The following is a 22,863-nucleotide window of genomic DNA, read 5'->3' on the forward strand; positions in this document are numbered from 1 at the left end:
TCTCTCTGGACCACCACTATAAGTTCCACCATGCCAGCGGTCCTCCTTGCCCCATACTTCTAGTTCTGGACACTAAGTTTCTGAAAAGACATTGATAAACTGCAGTATGTTCTAGAGGACAGTGACCAGGATGATGAGAATAGAAACTATGGCCTCGGATGAGCAGCTGAACTAATTAGGAATGTATTTGACATGCCGTCACGTGGAGAAATTAGCCTTGCTTTACTTGGTCCCTGAAAACACAATCAGGCACAATGGGTGGAAGTTAATGATTTAGATGGGATATGGGGAAGTCAAAAGTAGCACCAAAGGGTGCAAGTCCCAGGGAGGAAAATTTTGGCTAAACACTCCCTAACAATTAGAGAAATCTAAAAACAGATTAAGTTGGTTTATGAGGGAGTGGATAGACTTTCTATCAGCAGATGCAAGCAGAGCCTGGAACACCACTTACTGGGGACATTGTACATTATCTGAGTAAGGATTGGTTTAGACCAAGGGTTCTTACCCTGGATCCACAGACCTCTAGATTTCAGGGGGTATATGAACATAGAACATGGAAAAAATGCACCTTCATTTTCACTAACTTCTAACTGAAATTTAGCATTTCCTTCAATTATTTAAAGGCATTATCCTGAGAAGGATTCCATAAATTTCAACAGACTGCCAATGGAGTCCATGATACATAAAAAAGATAAAGAACTCCTGACCTAAACTCTAGATGACCTCTGAGGTCTTCCCAACTCATATACTATAATTCTGCATAAAACAAAATAGGTAATACATAGTAGTAATTGTAAATTGTATAGAAACTTGGGTCCCATTTTAATGAATTGGTAACAAATAGAAAGGAAGAAATAAAAAAGATAAAAGATAATTGAAAATTTATGAAGCTGAACTAGCTGTTAGAACTTCACTTAATTTAAAATTATTGGGGGTAAGTTCCTTCTTGAGATCTGATGCTAAAATAAACCTGAGCTTACCAGAGAGAGACTTTCTAAAGACTGAAGTTATTACTTTTAGCAATTCTTGCCCATGTCAGTAACTAAAAACCACGACAAATTTAAACCAAGCTCCAAGTTTATTACCTGAACAACTGCTTAAAATCAAAATCTGGGAAAGAGCATTTCATTATTTCAACCAAATGTGTAATTCTGCTAAAACTGCCTAATTCTGAAAAAAATTAAGTAATTTTAAAAAAATGTCCTTTCTAAGATCCAATGGTCCATTACTTTGCATACTACAAATAAAATCCAAATTATGATCAATGTAAAGGAAACTTAACATGCTTGCTGTTGTGTGCCAATAATTGTAGGGTTTTAAGTAACGCTAATTCAATGAATTTGTCAGTTTGAAGAATAAAAAACTCTCTGACTAATAAAGATTGACAGGCATAATCTTGATATTTACAGAGTTCATAGTTGTGTTGCTGCAAAACACATTCATTATTAATACCAAATAATACCAAGTACCCTTTTGTTTAGGCCTCTATGATATTACATGATGCAAAGTTCCTTGAGTAACTTACCATTATAAATCTGTCTTATAAGACAAAAACTACAAGAAATCCAAACCTTAAACTTCTATTCCCAGAGAAAGCAAAACCAACTCTTTTATATGCTGGATTGTATTAACCAGGTCTTATTAATTTAATAAAGTGTGCTCAGCATATGAATAAAATGGAATCTTGACCCCAACAATTCCCTACTGGTTGCCTTAGCATACATAAGCACATTTTGTTGCAGGTCAAAAGTGAATCAAGCTTTACTGCTTCAGTGAATCTGTCATTCTGACCTGTAAACACAGACTGCAAAGAAATAGAGGTCATCAATCAATATGCACAGTCCCTACCTATACTCACTAAGGATGACAGTCATATATCCTAAAGCTACTTAACAAAAATTCCTAAGAAAGCTGTTCCTCCTGTGAAGTCCTACTTTAAATGCCTCATCACAGCACGGAGGCAACCCTAGGTTATTTCAGCAGAACACAAGCTCCAGCAGATAGAAACAAGCTGGAAAGCTTTAGACTAAAGGAAGAGCCAAAGGAGTTCATGAAACTAAGACGAGAAAGGGCTGCAGCAGTGGAAGGAGTGTTAAACGATAAAATCAATTTTTTTTTGTTTAAAGAAACACAACTCTTATTTAAGGCAATATTTATCAAGTACATACTATGTGCCAATCACTGTGCCAAACATGGAAGGACATGCAAGTTTATATAAGACATGGTTCCCTTGCCTCCATGGAGCTTACCATCTTCTTCCAAGAAAGAGATTACAAGTTATATAACTGCATCTTCAGGAAAAGGTATAAAATGTACTTTTCTCAACAAACTTTAAGTGCCTATTATGTGCAGAATACCATGCTCGATATTGAGATTACAAAGATAAAAACAAAATCGTTCCTGCACTCAAAGAAGTTACATTAATCAGGACATCAGTATCCCTGACACCTATATTCCTCTGATACTAACCAATAGGGAGAGACATAAAATAAAATCACGAAAGTTGAAATTTGAGTTCTATACAAATTGAAAATAGAATATATGACCAGTTTTAAAACTGATTGGCAAGCATTAAAATGCAATAGCCACATCTCTTAAGTTGCAGCTCCATCACAAACAATGTTGCATGAGTTTCAAACTACCACATAAGATAACTGACTTACTTACCTTAGCTCTATCCTCCTGTGAACAGCCATGCTATGCTCAAAAAAAAACTGATAACCTAAATTCCCTATGGCACATCAAATATCATATATGCAATGTTACATTTTGTCATGGATACATTAGTATCCATTCAAAAACTTTAAGCACCTACTTACTATATGCAAGACATTATGCCAGGAACCGTGAGGAATACAATGACAAACAAGGCCAAATCCCCTCACATCATGGAACATCAGATTACTACTCATACGATAAAGACAACAGTCAAGAAAAATTACTAGGATGGCCTGAGACAAGAAACTTTTCATTTTTCACACATTACTATTTGCATTTGTCATAAATAACTCGCTTAAATAACATCATATTTTACAAAATAAATTGACAAAAGACCACAAGTGACGACAAAACACATGGCTTGGTTTTATAATCTACAGAAATTAAATGTCCAAAATGTAGATCACCAAGATATTTCTATACTTTGGATATACCAATACTCAGTTAAAAGATCTCCCAGTACACAATGATTTTCAGATCTTTCAAACAATGTGTCTAAAAGAATCCTACATAATTACAAAACCAGCCTGCCATACAAATTAAACCAGCAAAAATGTGGAAAGTACATTTATACTTCCAAATCATTTTAGTGGGGAAAAAAATACTTACCAATACTTTGTTTTCTACTTTGTCTCCCCTGACTTCCAACTTTACTTTCTTTTTTACAGCAATTTTAATCTTCCTGCCAATAACATCCTTGATACTTTCTGCAAAAAAAAAATGGCATAATTATATACTTTCATAACAAAGAAAAAAATCAAGGAGAAAGAGAGAAAAAGGATGGTTCTTCTAGCAAAGGAAATTTTACTATCAAACTGTTCTCATTATTATCAGATATTCTGAATCCAGCATTTATTAGACACCTACTAGAGAAGCTTAATATTTGTTTTGATCCTAGAAGAACTTATCATTTTATTAGGGAGATAAGACACACACATGAAACAGATTCCTAAACGACAAAATGATTAAATACTAAATGTATGACATATATTAAGCACCATAGGAATTCAGAAGGGAGAGATCAATAGAGGCTAGAAGCCAAGAAGGCATCTTAAAATTCCTGGTTTGCTTCAGAACTCAGCTCAAGAAACACCTTCTCCATGAAGACTTTCTTAATCCTTCCCCCATATAAACAAAGCTCCTCATGAACTCCTTCCCCAAAACTACCTGACATTCATTCTGTATATATCAAATATATTATACATTATTCTGTGTGTGTGTGTGTGTGTGTGTGTGTGTGTGTGTGTGTGTGTGTGTATTACTTATACTTACAGGTACTAGTCACTCAACTAGCATTTATTAAGTACCTATGTGCCAGGTACTATACTAAGCAATGGAGATGCAAACAACTATAAAAACAAGCTATGTGTGGCAGCTAGGTGGCACAGTGAATAGAACTCTGGTCTTGGAGTCAGGAGGACCTGAGTTCAAATCTTGCCTCAGTCACTGAACACTTACTAGCTGTGTGATCCTAGGCAAGTCACTTAACCCAGATCACCTCACCAAAAAAAAATGCAAAAAAACAAGCTACATACAGGATAAATTGGGGGTATTCTCAGAAGGAAGGCACTAGGATTAAGGATGACTGGGAAAGCTTTCCTGCAGAAGGGGAAACTTTAGCTGAGACCTAAGGGAATGTAGAGAAAGTAGGAAGCAGAGATGAGAAGGGAAAATGTTCTAGGAATGGGGGATAGACAGTGAAAGGAGTCAAAAGAAGGAACAGAGGAAGAAAACAGGTCAAGATGGATCATCCTGTGCCAGGAACTGCAAGGCCAATGTCACTGGAATGCAGAGTACATGGAAGGGAATAAGGTATAAAAAGACTGGAAAGGTAGGAAGGGACCAGATTATGAAAAGTTTTGAACACCAAACAGAGGATTTTATAGTTGATCCTAGAGGTAATAGGAAGCCACTTGAGTTGGAGCAGGGAAAGACTTGAGGCAGGGACACCAACCAGCAGACTATGACAATAATCTAGGTGGGAGGTGATGAGGGTGATGGCAGCATCAGAGAGGAGAAAGGGCCATATACAAGACAGCTATGAAGGTAGAAATGACAAAACTTGACAACTGACTTGATATGGGGGGTAAGGGAGAGGTGAAAGTGTGGAATTGAGCATAACACCTAGATTGTAAGCCTGAGTGACGGGAGGATGGCAGTGCCCTCAGTAGTAATAGTAAAGTTAGGAAGAGGGAAGGTCTGGATGGAAAGGTGGCTTCAGTTTTAGACCCACTGAGTTTAAGATGCCTATGAGAAATCCAGTTCTAGATGTCTAATAGACAGAGACAAGAGGTCAAGAAAGAGATTAGGGCTGGACAAGTAGATCTCAGAGTCTTCTGCATAAGAACTGATAAATGAAACCATGGCAGCCAATGAGACCACCAAATGAAATGTAGCCACCATTAAAATGTTAGTTCCTTGAGGGCAAGGACTATTTTACTTTTGTCTTTACATCCCAGCATAGCACCTGGCACACAGTAAGTGCTTAATAAAAACTTAGTGATGGAGAAGGAAATAGACCTTGAAGGACAAGGAAAGAAGCATGAGGTGGGGGAAGGTGATCAGAGGAAAAGACCATGTCAGAACATCCAAGGAGGGTAGCCATTATAGTCAGTCCCCACCAAAACAACATCCTACAGAATTCCAAGACTCATGAAAAGGGGCCCCAAGTGTACATGGCAAGGAGGGAAAGAGGTAATAAAATGTTTCATCTAGCTTTATTAAACAATTGTTTTCTAACAGCCTTGTGTTAATGGCATACAGAGGTTGTCACATGTAACTAACTGGACAGAGCAGGTCAAAAGAGTGCCTTACAGTCATTTGCAGGGGGAAAAAAAAAAGGTAAAGAAATCAGGAGGTCCTGACCTAGCCCATCCAAAATCAGACTCAGACATCTGAGAGCTGAGCAAGTTATTAGGGTAAAATGGAGTAAGGAAGTGGTCAACCTGGGTAGAGGGACAGTAAACAAACTAACAAGAAGTGACAGGCCTTCCTGTAAGTCAAATTTCAGATTTGCAGTGAACTCTTTGTCAGGTGTGTCAGGTTCCCTTATCACTAATTTCTAAGGTAATTTATTTCACCTAATTTTTTTCTTGAGCAAATGTGGCCATCTAAACTTTCTATTACTAAGCAAAGAACAACATATTTACCTGATTAAAATTCTGCAATCCTTCCCACTGTTAAACTTATCTCCTCACTCCTCAGACCACCTAATAAGAATTCGCCAGCTACCTTAAGCATTTTCCTGATCTAAGAAGGACCTCTCCAAGGAGCTCTCAGGATTGGAAAGCATATTCCTTGCCTGGAGAGGTTTCTTTTGTCTTGGATGGTGGAAAAGTCCATTCTACCCTAAAGGAGATGTAACACCCTAACAAAACAAAAAGTAAGGCAGAAAAGGCCTTGGAGATTTATACATACATACACACACATATATAGTTACATATACACATATAACTATTGTATGTATATACTTACAAATATGTATATGTTTGTATAGATGTATGTGTATACACATATATGTAAGTATATACATACATCCATATATATGTATACTTGCAGATCGAAAGGGGAGATGGGGTGATTCTCCTAGGTATAAAAAAAGGTAACTTCTTACCCTTAAGTCCAAATTTGGCTAAAGTTCACTTTTCCTTTTGAAATTCACCAAAAGCACTGGCTTCAACAAAGTCTAGCAACAGTTACTTTGCATTGTTTTACTAGTTGAGTTAGCACACACCAAAAGAAGAGTACACTAACTTTCCTAAGAAATATTAACTGTCTAAGATAGAAACCAGAGAAGCAGATTCCACAAATGCTGACTGATGAGCATTGGGAAACTTCCTCTTGTGGTCAGCGCCAAACATCAGCTGCCTTGAATTGTAGGCTGTCCAGTATGCCAGTGAAGGCTTAGTCCAAGGATGTGGGTCACTGGGGCTAAACACATACACACACACACATACATACATATATACATACATACATACACACACACACAATAATATAGTCTTCCACTCCCACTTCCATGAAGTCTAAAATACTGTTTTTACCAAGTGTGATCTCACACAATCTACCTTAGACCCTAATACCTTTTCTTGAAGCCTTGAATGCAACCTGTTTTAAACCCCAAAGTATGGAAACCTACTGCTCACCGCCAAGGACCTAGACTCCCGAGCAAAGTCTTTAAAACGCCTCCCTAGAATGGTTTACTTCCCCAAGTGTATCTATCTCAGTCTCCAAACAACAGGTCACCTTGGCTGAGTCACAAAAGGATTTAGGATGAAGGGCAGCGGTTAATAATTACTAAAGGCAAGTTTTTATCATTAACTCTCAATTTCCTGGCCTCGAGTTTACGTCAGCCTTCCCCCCCCATTCCTCCCCCCACCACCACCCAGACGAGCTCCACTGGCTACTCCAAGCCACGCCTTTCCAGGCGCAGTCGCTTAACCAGAATAGCATGGCACACTGATAGCGAGAGGTAGGGACTGCGGAGCTAGGGGAGCGCGCTGAGGGTGGAAGCCAGGAGCGAAGCCGCCAGGAGGATGGATGCTGCGCTCTAGGGCGAGAGAGGTGGGCATCTCCTCAGCCTCCTCCAGCCGCCACTACGCCCCCGGGAGCTGCTGCGCGGGACTTCCTAGGAGTTTGTGGCAGAGGGGGAGGTTTATGCGCTCAGCCAGGTTTTCCTTCCCTGCCTCCCGAACTCCAGTTCGAAGCCTTCCTCCCTTCCATAGCCCCTCCTCTCTCTGCAAACCTCCCCCTCCAGCAGCGCAGCGCCGAGGCTGCCGCGGGAGAGCTCGCCTGTGCCCGCCGCCTCCCAGCCCCGAAACCCTCCCGCTGCTTACTCAGTCCCCCACCTCTCCTTTGCATTTTAAGACACTGATTTTTTTCTTTCTTTTGGGGGCGGGAGGGGGGGACAAAACGATAGTAGCCAACAGCCCTGAAAAACTTCCTTGCCAACGTTGCCAAACCTTGGTCCCCGCTTGGAGTCATCCCAGGGGGAAGAAGGAAAGGTGAAGGTAGGATGGGGAGGAAGGAGATGGAGAAATACAACAAATAAACAGCGTGAATCTTACCTATCAACTCTTTGGGCACCTCTGAGCTCTCTTCAGTCATTGTTGCCCTTTACGGAGGGGTACGTAGCTGGTTCAACTATAATTTATTATTCCCACCCTCTCCTAAGCACCTGAAAATATATATACATATATATATGTATTATATATATATTATATGTTATATATATTATATATCATATATATTATATATATTCTCTTTAAAGAAACAGATGCGGCTCACAAATGGAGCGGGGAGGAGGCGGGGAGGGAGGAAGAATTTTTTTTTAAAAGGTTGCTGCCCTCCCCCCACCAAAAAAAAAAAGAGTTGCAAATAAGAGATGACTATGTGGCTGCTACATGACGACTCCTCTTCGGTTCTGGCGAAGGCTGGACAGGGGATACGGGTGAAGGAACCAGCCGGGAGCCGGGGAAGAGGCGGCTGGGACTCCTGCTGCAGCTGCCGCCACCTCCGCTGCTGCTACCGCTGCCGCCGCCGCCGCCGCCGCTCCTCCTCTCACTCCCTCACTCGCTCCCTCCGCTCCTGCCGTCTCCCTCCCGCTGGGGCTCCCGCTTCCCTCCAGTCCTCAGCTGCTCTCGCCTCCCTCCTTCCTGCTCCAGACACCTACTGGCCTTAGGTGAAAGCGGAAGGCGTGGGGAGGGGGGCGGAGGAGAGGAGCCCGGGAGGGGAGGGGAAGGGAGGCGGGGAGGAGGAATAGGATTTCCTCGCTTTCTATCCGTGGCTCCCCGCCCCGCCGGGGACTGCTGGGCGCACGCAAACCCTGCCCTCTTTCTCCTCTACCTCCTCCTCCTTCTCCTCTCCTTCTTCTCCACCTCCTCCTAGTTAGTCCTCACCTCGCGAGAGCCAGCCTCCCCGAATGGAACCACGCTCGAGCCTCCCTCTGCCCCAGAGCCTGCCCCGGGTGTCCACACACCCGGCTAGAGGCATGAAGGAACTTGGGCCGCCAGACCTAGCTACCACCCAAACCACAAAATCCCTGTGTCTGGAGAGGAGACAGGAACCGGGGGGGCCATCTGCTGGCTGCAGAGAGAGGAGGTGGGGAGGCCTGGGCTTCTGCGGGTGCTGAGAATATCTTCTGACTTGGGGGAAGTAGGGGGTCTCTCCTGTTTTCCTCCTTTTGAATACCAGGTCGGAATAGAAGATAAGAGACAGCAGCACCAGGTTCGCCATCATATTGTTTTGCAAAGAGACAGTCCCTTTTCCTGGAGCAGTTTAATAACCGCCCCCACCCCTTCCTTACATGTTGTCATTTTATCTGCAGTATTTATTTTCCATCTTCATATGAGCACAAGCTAAGCAAAACCTGGAAACACAAACCATATGGTGAGGAACGACTCTGGGCCTCCCCCCCAGCCCCATACATTTTCAAGCATGTGCTTGCCAGACTTTTGAAATACACGTCATTTAAATTGTAAAAGCAGCTTGAGAGAAGCCCCAGCAACTGTTGCCGCCTCCTATTCCGTTCTCCCTCCCCCTCTACTTATCAGGATCATAGATTTCAATCTCGGGGGGGACTTAGAGGCCCTGGAGTTTGGCCCCCTCATTTTACAGATGAAACTAAGGCTGAAAGGTCTCCCCACCCTACCCCGTTAATTTTGGAAGTTGTACAATATTTGGATAAAGCTGGTCATTCAGAGGCTCTATGTCTGGAGCCTGATCAGTAGCAGTTTGAGGCCCTAGGATATTTGTGTGCCTCAGATTATGCCTACTAACTCTGAACTAGGAAAGCAAACATTTTCCCAGTGAGGATTGGTTTACAATAGAGAAAGGGAGAAAAGGACAGAGGGAAACCTGAAGCTTTGGATGTCTCATTTGAAACAGACTCTATGAACACTGTAAACAAGTCACTCCCCAGCTCAAAGTCTTTCAGGCAGCCCTGTGCCTACATGATGAAGTCAGAAAGGCATTCCAGGCCCTCTCAAATCTAATCCACTCTGCTTTTCTTTTGCAGAATCTTAGAACTAGAAAAAACTCCAGTGGTCATATGGTCCAACTCATCTGAGCAAGAATCCTGTCTACAAGGCGCCTGGAAAGGGGTCATCCAGTTTTTTTTCCTGGAGACTCCCATAAGAAGTAATTTGTAACCTTCTGAGGCACCCATTCTATTTTTTAATAGCTCTCATTGTTAGAAAGTTTTTGCTTATATCAAGGCTATCTTCCTCCACAATTTTCACCTACTGCTTGGTTCTACCTTGGAGGGCCAAGCCAAGCAGAACAGGTGTGATCTCTCTTCCCTGGGATAGCCCTTCAAATACTTGAAGTTAGCTATCATGTCCCCACCTAAGTATTCTCTCCAGTATGAATAGCCTCTGTTACTTTAATTATCCTTATAGAACATGATCTTCAGGCCCTTTACCAACCTGATTGCCTTCTCTTAAACACCCTTCAGCTCTTTTTTAGCCATTTCTCCCAGTATTCTTCTGAAACCCTTGGCTTCAGTCATTTGGGTCTTGCCTTTAGAAAATACCCATAGTTGTCCACTTTTCCAGCTCTTTGAATTTATGAGCCAAGAAAATTACCAGTTTAAAAAAAAATGCCAACCAAGGAAATGAGTGACTTACTTTTCCAGTAAGCCTTTTGCTTGTATTAATTAGTCTCCTGACTAAAATGCTCTCTATTCTGGTTTCTCCTGGGCTTATTTAAATCTTTCTGGGCCCAAATGAAGTCACAATTTATCCATAAAGACTTCCCAGGCCACTCCAACATATGATTTCTCTCTCCTTTGAATTTATTGCTTGTACTAGCTGAGGCAAAGAGACAGCATGGTGTAATGGTAAGAGCATGGGTCTTGAAATCTGGAGAAAAGTCTGTCGGTACTACCATTCAGCCACCTTGTGCAAGTCACTGATAAGCAGAAGTTAAGTCATTAGACTAATCAAATTGTAATAACCACAGCAATGCTACTAATGCTGCTTTAAGACTGGGATGTGTCAAATGTCTAGGAGCAAAACTTTCCCTCAAAAGAAATATAAAACATTCCTGAATTTGTGAAAATACCCTCTGATGTAATGGAGTGCTAGACTTGGAATCAAGAGCCATGGTTTCAAATCCTTGACTCCACTAAGCCTTAGTTTCCTCCTCTGTGAAATGGGAACAACAATAATAAATAAAATTGATGTGAGGAAAGCACATTGTAAATTTTAAAGCATTCTATGAGTCACATTATAATGTCGTGGATTGGAATAAGGAAGACAAGTTCAAATCCTCTCAAGCACTGGCTCTATGGCCCTTGGCAGGTCACTGCTCTGAGCCTGTTTCATCATCTATGAAATGGATATGATAATACTAATATTAAGCTACCCCACAAGATTGTTGTGAAGAAAGCATTTTGTAAACCTTAAAATGCTTTATAAATGTGAGTTATTGCCTTCCAACTCTAAATTGATGATCATATTAATCATGTGCTTGCCTTTGACATCTATATATTTTTTATGTTGTTACTTAACAAAGTAGTCTATAGGGGGTGGACTTGAAGTCCAGAAGACCTCAGTCAAGTACTGCCTCTAATACACACTGTGTGTGACCTGTGTCCAAGTCATTTAACCTGTCCATACCTTGAGCAGCTTTCTTAAACTGTAAAGAGCTACTCTCTCTGTGGTGGAGGGAGTTGGGAGTAGGGCACAGGGAGTGGGAGTTGGGGAGTACCCTAAACAGATGAAATCACAGGTCTAGACCAAATTTTTTAAATTGGTATTTAACTTTTCCTGTGCTCCAGTCTTATGTCCCCATCCAGATCATAAACCATTTGGGGAGAAGTATGCTGCCTTCATATACCCCTCAGTGCCTAGAACAATATCTTACATTTAATTCATGCTCATTAAATATATGAATGATTGGTTTGGATGCTTGATGATCTTTTATTCACCTATTCCCTAGGTTGGCATTTTTTTGTTTTACCGAAAATTTTCTTGACTCGTCAAATGTCTCTTTCCTGTAATTAAGTAGAAATTAACATCTCAGAATGGTCTTTTTATTTCTGCTGTTTGTGTGTTGTTTTTTTAAAAGAGGTTTTTTTTTTTTCTGGCACATACCAATGAAGTTTTAGAAACATAGCCCTGAAGGTTCTAAACCATGTGGGAACTCATGAAAATAAGGACAAAAGATTTTCTTGTAAGCCCCAGGGGGTGGAAGGAATAAAGGGAATACTGTAGAATAGCTCTGGAATACTGTGCACCCTGGCTTCTATGAACGGAAGCTGGGATTTCAATGAAAGACTCTTTTTTACTGCAGCAGAATCCTGATTGGCTGTTCTACATCCTAAAGGGGTGGATTCGTCTATGAACCTCATCTCTCAAACCCTGAAAATGAGTGACTGATTGGGACATCAAAGCCATTTATTTCTTAGGTGCAAGCCTCAAATATGTTTCAGAATGGCAAGAACATAACTCCAAGTACCGCAGTTATTTAAGTGGTGGAACACAACAAGCAATGAATTTCTCCGGCAGAAGAGATTTATGGCAACAGCTTACAAGATGCAGTGAATCCTTTGAAATCCGTCCCTGTGGACCAAAGTCTGCCCACCCTGCTAACTCTTCAACCCATCTTTACCCTAATCTGGCATTTCCCTTATTTTCAAGCTTTTTGACATAGTTTTCTGATAGAAAAAGGCACATAAACTGGACCATGATTGTATAAGATCTCAGCTCTGTGACCATCTGAGCAAAGAATTATTTGTAGTAGGTATGCATATACCGACAGCATAGCATTTGACAAATAATTGAATAGAAAAGAACACTTCCTACCTATCTATACTTGAGTTTTAAAACAAAAATGGAGCAGCAATAATAAATTAGTATCATTGCTCATAATTTATATTTTCATAGCACTTTAAGATATGCAAAGTACCTTTTTTCACAACAATCTGGAAAGGTGGGTAACAAAAGTATTATTATCATTTCCATTTCCAGCTGAGGAAACTGGCACTCTGAAAAGTTTAGTGACTTATCAAAGGTTGCATAGCTAAGTGTCAGGGCTGATACAGGGCCAGGCTAAGATTCAAACCCAGGTCTCTCCTAACTCCAAATCCAATTTTCTCTCAAAACACTGCTCATCAATGACTGTGCAACAGAATTATTAGAAATTACTTTAGCTACAGCAAACATTTTATTTGGTTGCTAACGTGTACATGCATATATGTGCAGAAATATATGTGTGCACATGTACATATATGTGTATATAATACCAAATAAATTATTTTAATTGATCTGTATTTGTTGAAATATTTGCTGAATATATTTAATACTCTCAGGTACTACTGGTACCAATTCACTAAACAATAGAGTCCTAGATGACATGATGCATTATGGGAAATGAAGAGAATAAAACTGTGGAGTTTTAAAAAATACCTAAAGACCTTACCCACCATGAATTTCATGGTTTATCTGCTCTAATCAGGAGTAGTTTCAGGTTGGAAGATGTTGGGAAATGTGTTTGATATGGTGGAAAAAACATTAGGTTTGGAGCCAAAGGGCCTAGGTCTCATATTTGATGCTTATTACCTATGTAATCTTGGGCAAGTCATTTAACATTCCAAGGCCCTTTTAGAGAAATGAAGTTGTTTTTCTTTTCCCCAAAAAAGTTTTGATCTCTGAAGCTGCCCCTTACTTCAGTATGTCTTAATTTGTTCCTTCTCATCCCCCTGCTTGATACGTTATTTGACATTGTGCCTTGATAACATGGTCAATGTGTCTTGGGTGATAGGAGAGAGAGGAGGTATAAACCTCCCTCTGGGCTCCCTTCCCTCATGCCTCCTCTCCCTGCTTCCTGCCTTTTAATATAAGCATAAGGAATCTGACTTTTCAAAGCACTTGATCATAACTCCCAAAACAGTCACTAGGTTGCTCCTACTATAATATCCTTGTCTGACAGACACACAACCAGAATTGTATCTTTCTTTCAGTCAGTCTCAATATATTTCATCATCTGATTTCATCCTATGGTTAGAAGCACTTCTTTCTCTCCCAACTTGATTAACTAGGTTCTTTGAATGAAATTTATGCTTTTGTTGTCTATAGATTGTTTACACCTAGTTTACACATTTGATTGTTTGATTCTATAACCCAATCAGAGTGTTCTCACTTGAGAATGGCATTGGAGTATAAGAACAACTTATTAGTTATATTAATTGAGGTTAGAGTATGAGACACCCCATTCTTACACTTTCCCCTCAGTTTAACATCTTCTGTCCTTAACAAATATACTGTAGTATATTTGGCAAAATTTGGTGTTTCAGTTCTTTCATCACTCTCTGTTGACTTGGGAAGGTTCAGCATAAAATTTTTTTTAATGCCTTCATAACACTTAGCTAGAACTTTCTGAAAGTAGAAAGGCAAACTGTTTTGGGAGGTAAAGATTTCCCCCTCATTGGAAGTCTTCAAACAAAAACTGGATAAACACTTGTCAAGGACGTTGTAGTAAAGAATCTTGTTCAAATATGAAATGGAACAGAGAGCTCCTAATGGCCCTTCTAACTCTGATTCTTTGAATCTGGAAACAGTGCCTATGGAGGGGATGGATTGAGGGGTGAGGAGACAAAGTGCTGTACTGAAGTAAATAGTTCACTCTCACAAGGATGGGAAGAAGAATACTCAAGTCAACCTCTGTCTGCTCCTCAAAATAGACATTCACAGGAACAGAAACTAACTTTATGCACATTCCTTATAATTTTCAAAATTAGGTTACATTACCCTATCTAACACTGGCTAAAGTAGTTAGTGATAAGTAGGAGTTGAGTAAGAACAGGAAACTAAGGTATTATAGAATTCCTACTGATTAGGCAACCAAGAGAAGAAAGACTCCCTCAGTTGTTTCAAGTATGGGATGGGGTAGGGGAAAGAACATTGGGCTAGGAGCCAGGCAACATGGATTTTAATTCCTGCATCTGTCACTACTTGTGAGCCCTGAGTCAGGTCATCTTCCTCTCTAGACCTCCATTCCCTTCATTTTAAAAAGGGAGAGAAGACCATGGGATCACAGATTTAGAGCAGGAAGGAATCTTACAGTTCATCTAGTCCAATGTTCTAAAAACTGAGGTCCAGAGGATGTGTCACTTTCTGAAAGTTTCCAGCTAGAAGCCTGGTCTGATCTAAATCCAGCACTCTTGCTTCTTTTTTTTTTTTAATTTACTTTTTTTCAATGAACAAAAATCTATTTTCTGTCTCTTACACTTCCCCTGCAACTATTGAAAACACAAGAAAAACAAAACCCTAGTAAAAAAATATTCACAATCAAGTAAAACAAAGAATATAGCTGTGGGGCAAAAGGAGCCAGGAGAAACATCTCTGGCCTCTTCTTCCTATATCTTTATCCAAGGGAGACTTTAATATCTGCCAGAAGAGGAAGCAGGAGGTTGGCACCAAAAGTTACCACTCTGTTCTCCTTAGAGAAAAAAGGTACTAGGTTAATTATATTATCTATTCCCTTAAATACTGTTAATCTAGGGGATGTGAGTTTTAGGTTCAAGCTAGCTTCATTATTGGAAGGAAGCAGGTCCCTAGATCTGTATCTGAGGCTTGAACCCTTTCCCTCCAATACAGTTACACAGTAAATACACATAACATTTAGCCAAAAAACTAATTTATCCAAATCAATAACAGAACAGAAATCAAAGTATACATAGGAGAATATATACCAGACAATACAGAGTGAAGGAACTCTCACTGGGATTGAGGTAACATAGCTCAATGGAGAGAGAGTCTCAGTTCTCACTCAAGGGGAATGTGCCCTGAAGTCTCTAGTGTAGCAAGCTGGGGATCGTGGCATGATGATGACTGCTAGTTTCCCTCATGTCTACCCAGAGTCTTTAACTTTAGCAACCTGATATTTTCCATCTTCTCTCTGGAAGCCAGAAGTGCCCTTCATTCAGGGCAGGGCATTCATCTCCATCAAAAAGGGACCCTCTCCCTCACTAGTGGGCTTTGGGGACTAGGGTTACAAAGTATTGAATTTGGAATCAGAGGACAGGAGTTGGAATCATGCTTCCACTATTTACATCCATCTTTGTAAAGGACAAGTCACTTAACCTCTATAAATCTGTTTCCTCATTAATAAAATGAGGGGATTGAATCAGGTTACTTCTGAAGTCCCTTCCAGGGGCAGCTAAGTGGTGCAGTGGATAGAGCACTGGCCCTGAAGTCAGGAGGAACTGAGTTCAAATCCAGCCTCAGATCAAACCCTTAACACTTACTAGCTGTGTGATCCTGGGCAAGTCACTTAACCCCAATTGCCTAAAAACAAAAAAAAAATGAAGTCCCTTCCAGCTTCAAATCTGTGATTTTAAGTCCAGACTGGGAAGGGGAGGCTGAGATGAGGGGATAAGAAGCAAAGAACAGTCTGGGGGAACCCTGAGAGAAAGGGTGCTTCAACTTTTAGGTATTTTTCCTCCACCCCAAGGAGAACACAGCTCTGCTATAGAGTTGCCAGTGGTTGTGCTTCAGGCCAGCAGATGATGGAGACAAAGCCATGGAGAATACTCGATCTGAAGGTGGAAAGCAACACTAGCCTATGCCTTGAAGCAAAGTTAATTATAGCTCTGTTGACTCCTTCCCAGCTATCTGGTTGGTTGGTTGGTTGTCCTTCATTCTGAGAGGACCAAAATGACATCACAATGTTAGAATCAAATTACAGTATGTCTGATTGTGACTGTGATCAGACCAGTACAAGCTTGGAATGCTCTACCACAGGTCAGGCACAAATAGTCCGTGTGAATATTTGGGGTGGGTTCTCTAAATTTGTGCATCTGGCAATGGCCAGGTCCCTCTCATCCTTAAAACATCTTCACTTGACTCCTTAAACTATACTCCCATATCTCTCCTCCTGTTTATAATAAAAAATAAAAAGACTGTCCATATTCATTGTCTCTACTTCTCATTCCACTCATTCCTCAAGCCCCAGAAAGACACCCTCCATCACTTATTTGGAATTACTTCTCTAACCAATGATGTCTTAATTACTAAATCTAATGACCTCTTCTCAACCCTAGCCTCTCTTGATCTATCTGCAGCATTTGCCACTACTAACCACTTCCTCTTCCTAGATATTCTCTCCTCCCTGGAATTCCATACATAGAGATATATTTATCTACTGGTTCTCTTTCTACCTGACTATTCCTTCTGTCTCTTTTGCTGAATGATCATGCACACTTTAACAGGAGTGTCACCTGAGGTTCTGTCCTGGACTCTCTTCTATCTATGCCCTCTTATTTTGTTTGGGTAAGTCATTTAATCTCTCTGAGCCTGTGTTCCTCATCTGTAAAAGGAAGGAGTTGGACTAAATATTGTTTAGAGTCCCTTCCTGCTCTAAATCTATGATTCTATGATCTCTATGTATATAATTCCCAAATGTATATATCCAGTCCTAGTCTCCCTCCTGACTTCCAGTACCATGTCATTAAGTATGTGTTGACTGTCTCCAGCTGGGTGTTCTATAGGCATTTCAAACTTTTTTTTAAAAAAAATTTTGTTTGTGAAATCATAAAAATAGGAAAGGACCCATATGTACAAAAATATTTATAGCAGCTCTTTTTGTGGTAGCCAAGAATTGGAAACTGAGAGGATATCTGTCAGTTGGAGAATGGCTGAACAAGTTGTGGTATATGAATGTTAATGGAATACTGTTGTGCTATAAGAAATGATGAGCAGGCTGACTTCAGAAAAACCTGGAAAGATTTATATGAACTGATGCTGAGAGGGACAATTGATTGGTTTAAGATTGTAAAAGGACTACCACAAGACTGTATATTGTCACCTTATTTATTTAACTCATATGCCGAGCAATCATGCAAAATGCCAGGCTGGATGGATCAAAAGCCAGAATTAAGGTTGTTGGGAGAAATATCAACAGTCTCAAATAGGCAGATAACAGAAGTCTCTGATGGCAGAAAGTGGAGAGGAATTAAGAAGCCTTTTGATGAGGTGAAAGAAGAGAATGCAGACTTTAGAAAAACCTGGAAAGACTTGCATGGATTGATGCTGAATGAAGTGAGCAGAACCAGGAGAACGTTGTACACAGTAACAGCCATGTTGTTTGATGATTAATGTTGATAGACTTAGCCCTTCTTAGCAATGCAAGGATATAAGACATCTCCAAAGGTGTCATGATGGAAAATGCTATCCACATCCAAAAAAGAGCTATGGAGTTTGAATGCAGATCGAAGAATACTATTTGCTCTCTTTTTCTTTCATTGTTTCGTTCCTTCTTTCTCTCATATGTTTACTATGAATGTGTGTGTGTATATGTATACATATACATATGTATATATATATATACATATACATATGTGTATATATATGTTTACTATGAATGTGTGTGTATATGTATACATATACATATGTATATATATACATATACATATGTATATGTATATATATATACATATACATATGTATATATATATGTGTATATATATATATATATATATACACATATCTTATATCAAATGGCACACCATCTTGGGGCAGGGGGAGGGGAGAGAGGAAGAGAAAATTTAGAACTCAAAATCTTATAGAAGTGAATGTTGAAAACTAAAAATAAATAAATTAATTTTTTAAAAAATTGTTTGTTTTTAAACATTCTTTTTTAAAAATTTTGAATTCCAAATTCTCTCCCTCTCTCCAGCCTCTCCCCCACCTATTGAGAAGACAAGCAATATGATATCAGTTATATGTGTAAAATCATAAAAAACTTTTCCATAGTAGCCATGTTGAAGAAAAAGCAAGAAGAACATAGAAAGTGAAAAAAGTGTGCTTCAGAATTTGTCAATTTTTCTCTCTGGAGGTGGATAGCATTTTGCATGAATTCTTTGTAACTGTCTTGGATCATTGTATTGATTAGAGTGAAGGCATCTCAAATTTAACAATTCCAAAAGGAGCTCGTTATTCCCCCTACCTCAAACCAACAGCACCTTCAATATTCCCTAGCTCTTTTTACTTATCTCTTTATCTATTGTATCTTGCTAAGAAGATGTAAACTCTGTAAGATCAGGGACTGTTCTATATTTTGTATTTACATCCCCAAATTCTAGCACAGTGCTTTGCGCAAACTAGGTGCTTGAAAAATTCTTATTGGATTTGGACTGGAATATGAAGATACAGCATAAAGTTGAACAAAGGATTAATTATTTCACCTGTCATGTTGATCCTAATACATGGAGTACATTCTTGTAATTCTACTGAATTTAAAAAAAAACTCTGGCTTGATTTTTATAGGAATTATAAACATAGATAATACATATATGTATATACATGCATGTGTTTGCATGTACATGTAAAACATGTATTTGTGCATACATGCCTAGATTTTTATATAAAGGGTTTGATCTTCACAACAATCCTGCTGGATAGGTACTATTATTTTCTCCATTTTAGTAATGATGAAAATGAGATTCAAAGATGAGAAATGGCTTGTCCAGGTAATAAATGTCTGAGACAAGATCTGAACCCAGGTCTATCCCTACCTGAAATCTGGCTACCTGGTCACTACCTCATGCTATCTCTCTACTACTAGCTGTTACCCAGGTATTAATCCTTCATAGATGAACATCATGCTGATGACACTTTCCATGACATCCATAGTTTTCGAATGTCAACTTTGAACTAGTATGAATGCCGTCTTGTGAAGGGTTCCATGTTGCTTCAGTCTTTGTGTTTTGGCCTCTTATGTAGCACTTGGGTTCATAAGACCTTTAATGAACTCTGTCACCCAAGGATGTTTTATTTTTACCTACAGGGAGATTACATTACTTTAGTGTGCTTTTTATTGTAGCTTTGAAGTGTTTTAGCCAAATGGCCCATGCCTACTAAGTAATATTAAATCAGAAAGGTAGACAAAATAATTTCCTTTTCATTTTAACTCCAGGTACCAGCAGAAACTCCTCTTCAGCCTCTCTGCTTCTTGTCATTAATGAAAAAAAAATAATGACTTCTGGATTATAAGAGACATAAAAGCAAATAAGGAGAGGAGAGTAGTAAGTAGTTAAGAAGGTGTGAAAGAAACACCACTTCTCACCATGGAAATCTGTTTATTTTATAACTAATAATAATGGTTATTTATAATAATAAGTGAGGCAGCTAAATGGCTTAGTGTATAGAGCACAGGGCATGGACTCAGGAAGACCTGAGTTCAAATCTGGCCTTAGATACTTACTAGCTGTGTGACCCTGAGCAAGTCACCTAACCTCTGTTTGCCTTGGAGACAGCTAGGTGGCTCAGTGGATAGAGAACTGGGCCTAGAGTCAGGAAGTTGTTGTTCAGTCATGTCCAGCTCTTCATGACCCCATTTAGGGTGCTCTTGGCAAAGATACTGGAGTGGTTTGCCATTTCCTTCTCCAGCTCATTTATAGATGAGGAAACTGAGGTAAACAGGGTTAAGTGACTTGCCCAGCAAGTAAGTTTAATAATATGCCAAGTAACCTCTAAATTCAGATATCTGGGCATTCTACTTAAAATATGTCTTTGGTGTGCCACAGAAGTAGACACTATGGTTTGTATTTATACCAAATTCAGGATGATCAACTTTTTTTCACCTAGTGTTGAGTAATATGAAACTTGGTAGTCCCAGAGGGAATTGAAGTTCAAGTATAAATTCTAATCTAAGTTTAAATAGAATGTCATTTTTGTTGGGTCCCTAAGACATCTTTTTTTTTTCTTAACCCACTCCTCAGAATCAGGTTTGAGGGATCAGAACAGATAAGAATTGTACGTTTTTCTTCACATTGGCAGAGGCATCTGCACTAAATGCTTAGCCTCAAGTTTTCACATCTCCTTTAAATCTTACTTTGGCAGATATTCTTTCACATTGAAATTTACTGGCAAATGCTTAGAACATGAAATTTCACTGGAACATCCTCTCAGTGTAACTCATTATTAATTGGGCATATGTGAGGAAAATAGTGTGGTTCACAACCTGTAAGAGGTAGATTTCCATGTGGAGTGAGGAAAAGAAGAGATACTGCTAGGATCATGGTGAAACAATTGGGCAGCTTGCTTTTGGGGCATGAAATTTTGAACTTGGCTTTCTTCTGAATTTTTGCTTTTAATTAATTCATCCTCCTCCATTGCAGTAGCCCCCTTATACCTACATCTAGTCTTTATCATAGTGGTAGTAGTAGTAGTAGTAGTTGTTGTTGTTGTTGTAGTTGGCAGTGGTGGTGGCGATGGTAGTAATAATTGGATTAATAATCAGAGTAATAATAGGATTTTCCCTATGTTCTTAGCTAGAAGAGTACCACCCAAGATCAGATATTCTTTTCCTTTTAGGAACAATAATTCCTTTTAGGCTAGTGCTTTCCCCCCCACAGACTAGTCTTTGTTTGAGGTCCAAGTTAGATTCTTTAAACCTTTTCTTCCATAGGGCATTAAGACATAATTAAAATGTTACCATATGGTGGAAGAAAGCATATATTACTATGTGTCATTACCATTCACAGTGGTTATCTGGTAAACTCTGGACCAGAGAAAACCCATTGGTGTGTGTATAAATCTATCTTAGGTATACACATTCTTTTCACAACTCAGGAAGATGAGTCTTCCTGACTCTAGGCTAGGCACTCTATCACTGTACACCTAACTGCCCCAGAGTCAGGAAGACCTGAGTTCAAATCCTGCTTCAGATACTTACCAGTTGTGTGACTCTGGAAAAGTCACAACCTCTTTTTACCTTGGAGAAAACTAGGTAACTCAGTGGCTAGAGCACTGGGCCTGGAGGCAGGAAGATCTGAATTCAAATTCAGCCTCAAACACTTAACTAACTATGGGATCCTGGGTTGGTCATTTAAACTCTGTTTGCCTTAATCCACTGGAGAAGGAAATGGCAAACTGCTCTAGCATTTTGGCCAAGAAAACCCCATGGGCAACACCGGTGTGCCATGGTCCATGGGCTCACAGAGTCAGACACAACTGAATAAGTACAAATAACAGTAGTGTTATTTCATATTATCTCCATAACAACTTTTTGAGTGCAGCAGGGAAGATATTGTTGGCTCTATTTTTATGAGAAGGAAATGGTGATTTATATAGGTTAAGTAACTTAAGCAAGGTTACATGACCAGAAGTTGCATAAGGAGCACTAGAACAGTAAGATCCAAGCAGGAAAGAATCTTAAAGCCCCTGTAGTCCAACCTCCTAACTTTACATAAAAGGAAATTATAGCCCAGAGAGATTAAGTGATTTGTCACACAGAAAGTCAGAGACAAAAACAGAGTCTGAATCCAGGTCTTCCAACTCGTAATCCATTGCTCTTTCTCTTCTCCCACAATGCCCTCCTTCAGGCCCTTTTCTGAAATTTTTCTTTGAGGGAACATTAATTTAATTTATTATGCCACTGGCAGGTTTACAAAAATTATTTGGATTTAGGGGTTCATTTTAGAGTCTTCTTTAATTAATGGGAATTTTGCTTTAGTTGGCCTACTTTGGAGTGACTGTTGAAAATAGCAGGCCTATGTTTCATCAGACTCTGCTGAAAAGCAGCACAAATATCCCAGGGACCATAGTGATCACACTGCTGGAAAACATAAGGTTGGCATCAAAATTTGAGAAAAAACAACCTTGAGAATTTCTCAGCAAGTAAATATGTTGTGGCTCTTAGATGCCTTGGTACGTATGTTTTCTTTTGAACTAGCTGTGGGGGTTTTTTTCTTAGTGAACTGATCCATCAAGTAAGGAAAGAAAACAGCATTTATTCATGAATGAGAGTCTTCTTTTGACCTTTTTCTTTTTCACTAACATCTGTGTTCTCATGATCAAGCTAATATTCTTTATCCTCCTTTGAAATATGATAATAGCATAATAGGACAAAAGCTTGGTGCTTGGTGGTTTGGGATAGATGTAAGAAATGAGTTAGGTTAAAAAAAAAAACCAGAAACAGGGAGCTTGAGAAAACCTTTCCCAAATCTCCAGTGTAGAAGCAAATCTAGTTACAGGATTTTATATTAGTCATTTTCCCTTTTTCCCTTGCTCGTTTTCCCATGAGCATTTTCATAAAAATGAGATTATTGTTTCTTTATCACTCATCAACTCTGTTAAGTTCTCACATGAAGATACAATCTTCCCTGTGTGGCATCCCTATCTGTTGCCTGGGAAAAGATGT

At 39.6% G+C, this 22,863-nt stretch overlaps 1 protein-coding gene and 1 long non-coding RNA gene across 7 annotated transcripts in view; one reads left to right on the forward strand and one right to left on the reverse strand.

The window, feature by feature from the left end:
* Window positions 1-8,709, reverse strand: part of CARMIL1 (capping protein regulator and myosin 1 linker 1) — a 382,099-nt gene extending 373,390 nt beyond the window's left edge. For 3 of the 5 annotated variants that reach the window (XM_020986870.2, XM_020986868.2, XM_020986867.2), the window contains exons 1-2: window positions 8,616-8,709; window positions 3,328-3,425 (exon numbers count right to left, since the gene is read on the reverse strand). In XM_020986870.2, the coding sequence (XP_020842529.1) occupies window positions 3,328-3,425; window positions 8,616-8,709 (192 nt within the window). Of the gene's footprint in view, window positions 1-3,327; window positions 3,426-7,784; window positions 8,446-8,615 lie in introns of those variants that run through there. The other 2 variants (XM_020986869.2, XM_020986872.2) reach the window with 2 other exon arrangements.
* Window positions 7,165-13,713, forward strand: LOC110208736 (uncharacterized). 2 transcript variants are annotated; one of them, XR_002324614.2, is made up of 3 exons: window positions 7,165-7,281; window positions 9,734-9,855; window positions 12,013-13,713. It is a non-coding gene; the product is annotated as an uncharacterized LOC110208736 (long non-coding RNA). The 2 variants fall into 2 exon arrangements; XR_013486252.1 differs by lacking the exon at window positions 7,165-7,281 and adding an exon at window positions 8,711-9,105.
* Window positions 13,714-22,863: the final 9,150 nt, after the last annotated feature.

Source organism: Phascolarctos cinereus, unplaced genomic scaffold (assembly GCF_003287225.1).
Source record: "Phascolarctos cinereus isolate Bilbo 61053 unplaced genomic scaffold, phaCin_HiC Scaffold_4;HRSCAF=312, whole genome shotgun sequence".
In the NCBI taxonomy this organism is placed as follows: domain Eukaryota; kingdom Metazoa; phylum Chordata; class Mammalia; order Diprotodontia; family Phascolarctidae; genus Phascolarctos; species Phascolarctos cinereus.